Source organism: Tyto alba, unplaced genomic scaffold (assembly GCF_018691265.1).
Source record: "Tyto alba isolate M040663 unplaced genomic scaffold, T.alba_DEE_v4.0 Super-Scaffold_5, whole genome shotgun sequence".
In the NCBI taxonomy this organism is placed as follows: Eukaryota; Metazoa; Chordata; class Aves; order Strigiformes; family Tytonidae; genus Tyto; species Tyto alba.
In genome coordinates, this window is record NW_024881326.1 from 11,905,263 (window position 1) to 11,917,679 (window position 12,417).

General features: G+C 50.6%; 1 protein-coding gene across 1 annotated transcript in view; it reads left to right on the forward strand.

Moving 5' to 3' along the window:
- Nucleotides 1–1,638: 1,638 nt before the first annotated feature.
- The window catches only part of GABRA3 (gamma-aminobutyric acid type A receptor subunit alpha3), a gene marked incomplete at its 5' end in the record, with an annotated part of 77,637 nt that continues 66,858 nt past the window's right edge, over nt 1,639–12,417 (forward strand). The window contains 2 exons of the mRNA XM_042807206.1: nt 1,639–1,838; nt 11,244–11,372. Coding sequence (XP_042663140.1) covers nt 1,639–1,838; nt 11,244–11,372 — 329 coding nt within the window. The remainder of the gene's footprint in view (nt 1,839–11,243; nt 11,373–12,417) is intronic.

A 12,417-nucleotide genomic window follows, 5' to 3' on the forward strand; every position in this document is an offset into this window, starting at 1 on the left:
AGCAGACTAAGGACAATTAAAATGTTAGCTGTCCACACAATATCTCAAAAATAAGGTCCTTGCAGCTCAGGCAAAGTATCTTTCAGAGACCAGAAAATAACAACTTGAAGACGTGTTTGCTGATGCTTTAAACTTGTCCTGTGAGTATTTAATCTCCATCACCTGGGGCTGGATGTGGTATTGAGGGCTGAAGAACCTTGATTACATGAGGTTTGTGGTAGCCACAAAGTTCCTGTAAGAGCCAAGTGTTGCAGTAACACTAAGGACTCTTCCTCCTTTGGTCTAAGATAGGTCAGATTTAATTGTGGGGGCACTGTGTGACTAAGCTCAGTTTTTGCTCAAGATGTTGCTCTTCAGATCATGTGAGGCTCATCTGGTCTGGCCTATGGCCCCAATCCAGCAGAGAACAGTAGAACTCTACTGGCATGTGAACCACTGCCAACAGATGTAAGTCTGGATACCTGGATTAGTAAAGATCATGATCAGATCATAGGGAGATGAAAATTTGCTTTGAAAGAGAGCCTATGTTCTCTTTCTACTGTCCAGAAAAAGGTCATGATGAATGTTCCTATCTCACCAAAGTCAGGATGGCTGTGGTCTACAGGGATAAGGCAGAACAGTGATTGCCTCTAACTTTTTCCTAGAATGAAGAACTGGGTCATTTTCTGGTATCAAAATGCAGAGAACTGACAGTTAAACTGAATTTAATCACTCCTGCATCGAGGGGCCTTCCCCTGAAGTATGTTTGCATGTTATTTTAAGTATTCAAAACAAAGAGTATTTTAGAGGAATTGTGGGGTGGTCAGTAATGCCTGCAGTTATGATTCTTCATCTCATCCCGCATTCTCAATGATGGAGGAATGGTTATGTACCTTGGAGTCATAGCTGCAGCTGAGTTTTGCAGTGCGTGTTTAACAAGGAGAGCTCTGCAGGGACAATATATTTTGAGTGCGCCTTACTGTCAGCTTTTGCCTTCCCAGCTTCACTGTCGTGTGTCTCCGCAAAACCTCCGAAGCCCAGCCAGCTCTGTCCAGCGCATTTCGCGTCGCCCTTCCTCTGGGATTCCCGCACTGCCACGCTGAATCTGTCCTTGTTTTCACTGCCTACTTCTTGCTGCGTTTTAACCTCTCTTCCTCCTCCTCCCCCCCCCTTCCCCGCATTTGTTTTCCTCCGCATGCCGTTTTACTGAGATATAAACCTCAGCAATTCCAAGTTGCGAGGCCAAACTTCCCTGCCCCGCGGGCAGACCCGGGATTCGGCCCGGCCTTGCAGCGAGGAGCCAAGTTGGCAGGAGCTGAGGCGCAGTGCACTCCGTGGGGTGCTGGCCACCCCCTCGCAGAGCACCAGCGCCTTGGGGAGCTCCCCCCTTCAACAGGTAGACGTTGGGAGCAGCCAGCCTTGCTCTGCTCATCCTCCTGCGCGGAAAGGAGGGCGGGGGGGCTGCCGCGGTGCCGGGGTTTGGCAGAAGGCCCCGGGGCATCGCCCGGGGCGGTGGCCCCAACCCGGGAGCCAGGGGGAGCGGCAGCGACCCGTCCCCCCCGTCCGCGCTGCGGGGAGGGCAGCTCCGCACAAAGCGGGTGGGTAAACCCTCCTCCGGGGCGCGGGGAGGAGGAGGAAGGCGGGGGGATGCTGCTTCCCCTCCCTCTCTCCCTCCCCCCTCCCTCCCTCCCGCCCTCCCTCGCCGCGGCCGGAGGAGCGCGCAGGCGGCGGCTGGCAGCCCGGGCCGGGCGGCACGGCGGGCTCGGGGGCGCGCAGCCCCGCGGAGCGCTGCGGAGCGGGTCCGGTCCCGTCCCGTCCCCCCCCCACGCCCCCCCCTCGCGGGGGCAGCCGGCGCGGCGGTGAGTGCGTGCGGGGCGCGGCGGTGGATCGCGTCCCTGCTCCCCCGGGGCTCCCCACTCCGCTCCGCGCCCCGCCGGGGGCTGGGGCTGGGGGTGGGGGTGGGGGGGAGGCGCGGGGAGCAGTGCAGACCCCCCGGCCGGGGATGGGGCTCCCGGGTGCTGCGCCGCCCCCCGGCTATTGTCTACGGGCCGGTGAACAATAGGGGGAGCAGCGGCCCCGCGGGGAAAGGGGGGGGGCTCTGCTTTGCTCGCATCCTCCGGGCAGGGGGGCTCGGGAGGGCGGCCGCGGGGTCGGAGCATCTTCACTCCCGCAGAAACTCCGGAGCGTGTTGCTCCAGAATAAAGCGGACGCCCGAGCCGTGCCGGGGGTTCCCCCTCGCTGAGGACCCCCCGGGGCTCCAGCTCCCCCCGCCTGTCACTGCCGGCTGGAGAGTGGGGAGAGGTGTGAGTGGCTTCGATGGAAAAACGTCTGGACGAGGACAGTACTGAGCCCCGTTCCTAGAGCCGGCCAGTGAATGCAGGGAGAATGGTGTAGTCAGGCAAAGTCAAATTTCCCCCTGAATTCTGCAGCCAGGCCTAATGGGCACTGATACTGTGTCGGGGTGAGGAGGAAAAGGGGGAGTTTTGGGGGCTGCAGTCTCTTAGGTTAGTATGGGAGGAAAAGGAAAAGAGCTCCAGATCTTTCCTCCTCCCCCCAGAGTTACTAGGACTGAGATATGGATCATTAAAAAGGAGTAGCGTAATGCAATTAAGCATTAGACAGTCCCCACTGCAACACTTATCCATTGTTCCTCGCTCTGCCTTCTGCCAGAACAATTCTCGTCTGGACAAGAGAAGTATAATTGAACAAATAGTTCATTTCCCTGGCCAATTGCATCTGTAGTCTCTCCCCTGAATCTTCTGCTGACTGGCTGCAAACACAGCAGCATCTTCTGAGAGAAATGGGGAACTGGGACCCTCTGGTGAAGACTCCCGCTGTCGTGGGCTAGCTAGCAAGAGCATTTCTGAGTGTCTGCTCACCCGAGTTGTTCTGACAGCAGCAGCAGAGCGGGTTTGCTCCCTCATTTCTTGGTCCTCTTAGCTTCCATGTGCGGAGTGTGAAGAAGAAAAATAACAGGTGGTGAGGCAGGTCCAGCCTACAACTAGAAGATGCTATGTGTGGTTCAGGCAAGTCCTCTCCTGTAGTCTGTCTCTTAACTTTCTCTTAACCCTGGTGGATAAAGGATTTCAGGTGGGTTTGAGGTGATGCTGCCTTGGTGGAGTTTGTCAGCCTGCCCTTCAGCCTGTGCCCATGGTGGCTGGGTGCCCTGCAGCGCAGACGCACACACATGCACAGAGGCAGGAGAGCATGAGCCCAACACTCTTGTTCTTTTCTGAGAGCTGTGAGCAGCTGGAAGGGTTGTGGCTACACCTGGGCCCCTTGGTACAGGCTTGGCTGGAAGCTGCGTCCTTTCCCCTGGAACCTCCTCCCGGTTCGCAGCACGCAGCCGAGCTCGGTGCCTGGGGATGCACAGATGCATTGTCTGCACTGCTGTGAGACATGCTCAGCACTGGGAGGCTGCTGCTTTTCCTCAATTCTGGAGCTTCTTACAACAAGTCTGCATCATGCAGCTTTCCTCCTTCTGTTCTTTCTCCTTCCCTCTTTGTCTGTAGACTGCTGCCTGTCTCACTTCACTCTTAGCTTTCCCTTTGTCTTTTCCTGCTTAATCCATTCTTTCACCTCAGTTTCTTTTCTCTAAGTAGACCTTGTCCTCTTCAGCCTGCTTCTCTCAACATTGGAGAAGCAGCCCAACCCCTCATCTCAGTAGGAGTATTCCTGCCAACTGTTTACAAAAAGTAGCACAATACCCAGGCTGAACACTGACATAATTACATACTCAGCCAGCGAGTGTAGTAAATAATCCTGCCTTTCAAGCTTTTGCCCAGTGGTGAGTCTTTTGCCATCTCCTTTGCCCATGGGCTAAGTGTATTATACTTGGCTTGCATTTACTTATATTCTGGAAACACTAAGTCAGCGCAGTCAGTGCACAGACATACAGTATCAAAGTGGATGTACGCTGATGTCTTGCGCCAGATACACTTACTGTGCCTGTACGCGTTGTGTGTCTGAATGTGCATCATAGGGCTCTGCTCCTAGGTTCAGGCTTTGACAGTCATGCTTGGCAAGTGCAAGGGCTGTCATGGAAGGAACAATTGGATATTGTTCCATAGGTGAAGGAAAGATGGCTGTGGGGTGAAGGTCAAGAGTGCCAGCAAAAAGTGCAGAGCTTGGCTAGCCGTGTTTGCATTGGTTAGGGTGCTAGCCAGTTTTCCAAGGATTTGTATGTACATATGATTGCAGACTGTGAGTACTGTCAGCACGGTTGTAGTTCCAGTTGTGCTTGTGAGCCTGAGTCTGCAGTTGCTTTGATTGTGAGTCAGTCTGTCTGCAGTTGCAGTAGCTGTGAATCAGTGTCTGCCTGTAATTATGTGGGTGAATCAGTGTTGGCTTGTTGCACTTTGAGTGCAAACGGTTTCCCATAGTGGTTGTGGGTGTGAATCACTCTACAGTCCCTCTGGATGTGTTTTTGAGTAGAGAGATGCAATACTGGGATTAATTTTGTTTTGATGAGGAAAAACTGTCAAGCGGTTTCTTGTTTTGAAAAATTAAAGCTGGGTTGGGAGTTGGGCACAGAGCTTGTTTCTCCGTTACAAACATTCTACAGAAGAAACCCGCTTTAAGGCTTGCTCCCAAGATTTCCATGTTGATCTTAACCTTTAATTTCTTTGTCTTGTGCCTCTGGTTCTGAGTGTCCACTTCTGCTGGCATCTCTTGCAGAACTGTAGACAACACCTTTGGTAACCATCACGTGTGCCTCATACCTTATGTGCGTGGCAGATTCATGGGAAGGTTGTTTATGGCTTGTGCAGTGTGTGTGTTTGTGGGGACAAGCCAATGTGTGCCTCTCAGGTAGGTAAGCACAAAAATTTTAATGCTTGTGAGTCAAAGACTGTGTGGTTCCTCTGCCATGTTCCTCATGCTGTGAGCCGGTGCTGTTTCTCTAAGTAGATGGTAAACAGCAAGTTTGATTCAGGTAGGTGGAGGTACTGCTGCCTGTTTCTTGTTCTCCAGTTTCTATAAAATGCTGTAGTAGCTTCTGGCCTTCAGCACCATCTAAACAAAAGCAGCACTAAACTGAGAAGCAAGTCGGAGAAATCTGGGCTATTGCAGAAGATGGAAGCAGAGCATTCCTTTCAGTCCGAGTTAACAAACTGAGCCTTTCCCTGCGCTGGCTGGTGCAGGTAGAGTGCAATGCTGGCAGGGCTGGACTGCTTCCAGTACGCGCTGGCTTGGGTGTCTCTGCCTGCCTTGTGCAGTGTATGCATGCATCCCAGTTAGCTCCGTTCAGAACAAAGGGATGCGAACAACCAGTAGGACAAGGGTCTCGTGGAACACCATGGTATCTTATTCCACCATTTCCAGGCTTCCAGATGAACCGTGTCTGCTAATTGCTGCCCTTGTCCTCAAATCAAAATGTAATTTTATTCCAAGAGACCCTCCTTTTTAGCTAAAGTGGTTGAGAACTGAAGCAAAACCTCCCCAACAGGGACACAGGACAGCATGTGCATCACCTGCATGTATTGCTGCTGCTGCTGCTGCCCTGAGCACTTGCTGGCTCCCTGTCTCTGCAGACAGAGCTTGGAGCTTTACCTGAAGAAGTGCTAGAAAAGGCATAGCAGTGATCACCACAAGGCTGGTGTGATCACCACGAGGCTGGTGTGCTCACAGAGGACTGGGGATGGTTGAGCAGAGAACAGCCTGTGCAGTTTGGATGATTTTGGAATCCTTGAGAGGTGTTGGAGGACCTCTCCTGATGCCTGGGACCTGTTTTGCAGAGACTCCAGTGCAAGGAGGAAGGTCTTTCAGGAGCTTCTTGTGCTGTGCAAGTGCACCTGACTGCAGGATAAATATGCAGGTGTTGTGAGGTCACCTATAGTGATGTGCTTGGCTGTGCTACTGTGCAGGTGTGGTGGATGTGCTTGGCACCCACCGGGTCTACATCACCCTCTTCTCCCCGCATGGAAGTGTTTGTATCTGGGCTTTTGGACTTAAGGCTGCCTTGACTTCCCAGTCTGTTTTCCAGCTGGCTTCCCAGCACCAGCTCCTCATTGCACACTCCTCCCTGAGATACCTGATGTGGCAAAGATGAGGAGCAGCTGCAGGTCCTGGGGGCTGTGGGCTGAGTGGGAGCTGTAGGTGCTCAGCACCCCTTCTGCTGATGCCACTGGTGTAGGTGCATGGTGTGTGGGCGTGCTGACCTAATGACACTGCAGTCACACAGTATCTCTGGGTGCAGTGATGGGGCAAATATGTCCTTCAGGCTGCTTCATTAATGTCTCCTGCATGATGAGACTACGGCTAAGAGAATCAGACTGTTCCCTTGGCTGTGCATGCTCCAAGGAGGCAGTAATTTGGGAGAGATGCTGATATGACTATCACAAATGTATCCAGGTGGGTTTATGGGTCTCTTCTGTCTTTCCTTTCTGATGCTTGCAGTCTTCCCCTCTCTGGACTGTTCTCTCAGATTTATTTTTTTGCAAGCTTTACCTTTCCATCTCCACCTCCGGAGCTCTATCTGTCTTTCCTTTGTCAGCAGTAAGCCTGTGCTAATCACTCTTTCCTAAGAAGGCATTTCAGAATATTTAATGGCTTCTAGAATAAGGATTTCTGAAAAGATCAGGCTCGGTATGCGAAGTCAAGAGATACCTAATGTTAACATAGTTACTAGGGTGCCTTGCTGATCTGGAAGGTACCATCAGTTTTTTGGTTCCCAAACCCACCTCAGTAGGAGCAGGGACTGAAGCATGTTGCTATCTCAGGGAGAAGGAAGCTTTTCCAATTCCTTGTTTCAAAATTGCACATCCAACAGGAAGGCTGTATGCCTCAGGAGTGTTTTTATGCTGTGATGCTCTGGAGATTGGACAGACTGTGTGTGTTGGAGAGGAGTTGGTATGTTTATGATGCCTTTAGGTATGTGATTATAAAGAGACCTGCCAAAATCCAGAGTGCACAGAACTGTAAACTTTAAGTATTGCTGGATTCCAGCTGCAAAGTGTTAGCAGGGCTCCTTAGAAAATCTGCATTTGATTCAGCTGTGGAGGTTACCAGCAACTGCAGAATTAGTGATGAATGCATTTGCTAACTGTGCCATTAAGAAGTGAGCAATGGACAGATGGAGGAAGGAAGTGCAGAGCGGCTTTGAACACATACCATTCCTATAGGCTCCATCTTGCATAGCCACAGATGAGAACCAAAAGCTACAGGGTGATGTTCTTTAGCTTATGCGAAAGAGGAATCACTTTAAGGAGTCGTACCACTGTTCTGAGCTTAGGAACCTTTGTATTCTGCTTTTTTTCTTCATGGATACTATGCAGTTTCATTTCAGCGAGACCTAGTGAGAGATTTTGTGTTTTCTTCTTATTTGAGACTATTGCCATTCAATTAACATCCCTAAACCCTCACTCAGTTTCATGCAGTTAAACGCATGTTTTCTGCATCCTCCCTCCCTGCAGGTATTCAGATCAAGATGTTGACTCTTTCAGAGCCTTCATGAGTGGGAAGTGACAGCTGAATAGCGTTTTGTTTAAGCACCTTCTGCACGGACAGCACCAGTTTGGGCTGGAGGACCCCCAGTGTTACGTTTCCTGAGGCACACTCACGGGTGTTTCCATTCCTTTCCTCTGCTTGAGATGGTTTTGTGCCCCAAGGGACAACCCTTCCCACCCGCTCTGCCTTGAGCAATAACTGCTCCGGGGCAGGCAGTCCTCTCCAAGAGTCACTCTTTTGTGCTAAACTCTAAGGAGCTCAGTTACCAAGCTGTTGAAACTAGGACTGGTTTTACAAACCTGCCAGGCCAGAAGCACTTTCACCAACTGAGATTCTGTGTGTCTCTGTGGTTGGTGCTGGGCCTGGACTAGCAAGAGCCCCAGGGAAGGGGAGAGGTGATTCTGAGAGCTGTTGTGCCATGGGGACCACACTGGGCTCTGGCTATGGGCAGATCCCTTAAACTGTATGAAGGGTGAAAACTCCTCTGCAAAAGACCCCTTGCATCCTCGAGAGACATGTTTCCTGCTCAGTAACAGGGTGATGAGCACCAGTGATGGAAGGGGGTTGTTCCTTCTGCTGTTCCCCCTGGCACTGACTGCCCAGCCCTGGCTCAATGTCACAAGGCTCCCAGAATTCATCACCAATGGTTAAAGCCCCTGTGTTAATTGGGAACATCAGCCACAATCCTCAGGACCAGGTCTGCTTCTCAACACATCTCTTCAGTGTAAAGGAGCCAAGGAACAAAGAAAATGCTGTGCAGACTCTTCTATCCATCTCCTCAGGAAAAATACAATACAGGAACCAAAGGAAAGGGGTAGAAAACAGTGCCAAGCTATTTTCCATGCTGAGTTGTCCTTCCTGAGTCTGTAAGTGCAGCCATAGCAAACCAGCCATCCATGTACTCTGACACCCCATTTTGGGGGCATTCTCTGTGTCAGCAAACTGTGCCATGGCTGGCAAAGTAATCACTTAGGCAAGTAGTAAAAACAGATTTTTCTCCCAATGCAGGTATATGGAACTGGTTCTGATGCTTAAAATGAGACTTAAGCATGTATTTAACTTTACTCAAGGAGCCCTGTTATCCTTGGCTAGCACCTTCCTCAACAGAACTGTCCAAAGTAGAAAATGAGCCCTTAATCTCTGTATTGAATCTAATATTGAAGGAAAACTGTAAGAACAAGGCTTGGTGGAAATGTGGTTTTGTATAGCTTCTTGGCACAGTCAGGCATGTCTTATACATACCTACATGGTAGGTGTAAGTGCTTCTGGCTTTTGTCACTGTTCCTGACCCTATCTCTTTCTGAATTACCTTGCTGCCCAATTTTCTGGTCCTCTTCTTTAGCTGCTCTGTCCCACCTTTGGTGCATAATCTCTGCAGGCCATGGTCTTACTAAATCTAATAAAGATGGTCAGAAATGTTCTAGAGGAGTCAGAACAGTTCCTGCAGAGGCAGGAGGCACCTGCTGCAAAAACAGTGTCCTCGTTTGTGTGGATATCCCTGGTCAAAAACTGCTGGCAGTGCAAATTCTGCCAAAACAAACTATTTATTGAAATCAGCAGTTGAATGGAAAAACGTTGATTTCAATGAAATTTTTCAATGGTGGTGTGGGGAGGGGAGAGGGAAGCCAGCAACATTTTTTTTTCCTTTTTGGCTAGTGTTTGAAATTGCCTTAGGAAAAAAAATCAATTAAATCCTATTGTATAATTTGCAAGTTTAAGTGAAATGAAAAGGAAAAGTTGAAAGGAAATCTGTTGAGGAGCTGCTAATTGAAGGAGTTTTGAATTTGCCTTGTAAGAAACACCATTTTAGCTGTCCTTGTTTTGATTTGGAACGAGTCTCCCCTAACTGTTGGAATTTCCCACAGAACAGATGTTCAGCCTCTTAATTTGTGCTTCATCAGCAAATACTTGAATTTCCAAGACTGTGTGTCCCTTCTCAGCTGGAGGGTGGCAGGAGCCAGAGGAGCCATCCCAAATCAGGGCTTGTCTCACCGGAGGGGTAGGTGTGCCCTTGCCAGAAGGCTCCTGCAGCCTCTGTTAAGTGTGTGCTCCTTTGGTGTGAAGGCTGAGTTTCCCTTGGTAGCATCCTGATTAAATAAGGCCCAAGCACACTAGCAAACGCTCATGTGCACAAAATTAATCCATCCACTGATATTTGCAAGGATTTTGAGTGAGTGAACTCAAAAGAGTTCAAGACAGAAGTAATATGTCTGAAATATGCTCTATGCAATGCAATGCAATGCAATGCTAGGGCCCAACACTTCTTCCCCCCCTCCCCGGGACTGCCATTAGTGAATATCTTGCCGAAACAAAAGCTGAAGTGGGTGGGTAAGGACTTGTAGTGTCTGGCTCTTAACTTCTGCCTGTGTGGCAGCTCATGTCCTCCTAGAGCTGTACTGAGCTAAAAAGCAGGGATCAGGCACAGCGCCCAGGAAGATTTTAGGGCCAAAATGTTGTGGGGTGACCAGGGGTAGCTAAATGCAGAATTGTGGCATAACACGGAACGGAGCCTGGCCTTCTGCCCCTTCTCCTCTTCAGTCATCTGTGGCAGGGGTAGCCAGATACACATCACTGCACATAAATGATACACATGATCTCCAGGTGTTTCTGTTCTGCTTGGCTGAGCTCCCTGCTCTCTCTTCATGGGATTTCCATCTCCAATGTCTGTGAGCAGAAACTCCTGCTTCTTGGTAGCACTTGCATAGCTCCCCTGCCCCCCTTCACCCTGGGGCACCATCCACCAGCTGAGAAATGCCATTCAAGTGGTGGGCTTTGGCTTTCCAGCCAGCATCTCCTTCAGCACTGGAAGGAGCTGCCTGAGGCTCTGCAACGTTGGTTGCCTATTGAGTGGGGGAAATCCAGAGGTCAGATTTGGCTGGCAACAGCATATTGCCATGGTTTCTGCAGGCTGTGATTGAAGTGAACCTTCATTTACAGCTTTGAGGGCTCATACTGGCTGGTTGTGCCTGGCTGCCACAGTGCTGAGCCTCTGCTGGGCTAAATCCTGTGTGTACCAGGCATGAGGTGTTGTGCTGGGGAGACGTCACGACAAGCTGTATTTATACAGGCTGTTGCTTGGCAGTGCTGTTCCAAGGTGCATCAACATAATGAGATACATAAAAGGGGAAGGCAGTTAAATGTGCAATAACATCACAATAAAAGTAAAACTGAGCATTAATGAAAAATCTGAGCACACTAAGTGCAATACAGTCGAACACTCCCACTGCCTTGGGCCTCGGTGCCCAAACTTAATAATAATTCCTGGCAGTGTCATTACCAGAATTAAATGAGGGCCTAACTGTCCAGTAAAAGATGTATGGAAAAAATGGGTCTTGAGACTTTGCAAGTGGTTCTCCTGTGTGGGTGTCCCCGAGGCAGCACAGGTAGCAGGGATCTGGGACTGCTGCAAGGGGAGGGTGGTGACTGAGAGGGTGGGGTGAGGAGGGAGAGGTGATGGGTGGAAGAGGAACCAGTGAGGTCATTTTGGAAGATGGAGCTATGCACTTACTGCCAGGTGCTGAAGTACCTGGGGAGCTGCTGGATGTGCTGGATGGGGTGAGGGTTTGCATGTGTACGTACATACTTACCTCTGACCCCATGCTGAGACTTCCCGGGGGCCAGCAGTGCTGCAGGGGATGCTGCTCCCTTTGGTCACTGGGGGGGGGTCTCTGGAATTTCAAATACAGGACCCCAGAAATACTGACAGCTGGCTAACATGGATGAACTGCTGGGAAAACTGAACTAAGCAGATTGCTTTCTTCCTAGTAAATAAAATCTCTTTTCTCTTCTCTCCTTCCCCTCTGTGCCCACCCTGGCAGGTTTTGGAGGCTTGCTTGCCAGTCGCCACGTGCTGATGCCATGGCGCTGAGGCTCCCAGGAACGGGATCACTCTCTCTTGTTAGCCTTGGAGTCCTAGTCCTGGTTGTGGCTCTCCCTGCTGATGCCGGGTAAGGTGGTGAGTGCTGAGGCTGTTGGCCAAGGCTGCAGTCCTCTTGCTGTGCTTAAGTATCTCGGGGCCAGTACCTGTGTGAAGTAGTCTGGGGCAAAGCACTAAAAAGTGTCTCTGCTGTGTTTGACCCTCCCCTTGTCCATGTCCCTATGCCTTTCACTGGGGACTGTTCAGTCCCTCGTGGCTGAGCTGACTGATTACATTAGCATTATTTGAGGTGCTCTCACTAAGACAGTTGTCAGCATTTTTTGCCACAAAACCACTTTTCAGATTTGGCCTCTGCACAATTCACTCTGGACAAGGACTTGGCTTGGATAAGTTTTTAACGTGGAAGAGAGACTCTCCCCCCTCTTCAATTTGTTAATACTCTCTTAAGGAAAAGAAAATGCAACTGCTTCAGCTGTTTTACTGTTTATGGTATAACAACCCACAAGCAGCACACCTGATCTGCTGCAGCAAGGGGCAGGAGGCTCTGGCCAGCCCTGGCTGGGCATGCTGCTTGCCCTCTGCCTGGGTTGGTGTCCCTGGGTATGCAAGCTCCAGCTGTCCCGGCACAGAGTGCAATGCCAGCAGCCTTGCCTTCCCAGTCTCTGGGAGCTGTCAGGAGAAGATGAAAGCCTGTTAGTCTGTGACAGGCTCTGCAGCCCTTCTCTGCGTCCCATCAGAGCCTCTGCTGAGTCTTGGTGACCTCGGAGAGCCCTTCACGGACGGGAGGCAGAGACCCCCCCAGCACAGCCTGCCAGCTGCAGGGAGGGAGAAGCTCTGTGCAGAGGGAGAGAAATGCAAATAATACATGGCTTCTATAAAAAATTTAGAAAAGCCTTTAGAGTGCCAGGTATGGACACTGAAATGCTGTCTGCTGAGTTACAAGTCCAGCAGCAATCAAGGACTTGGAAGCATGAAAAAATGTCAGTGCTGCCACTCCTACTTCACTCACACACCCCTCTGTGCGCAGCCGTTTGCCCAGCTGCACGCTCCTACGCCGTCCTGTCCGTGCTGCTTCACCTGCTTGGATCTAACTTTGTATAAGCAAATGCATCCCG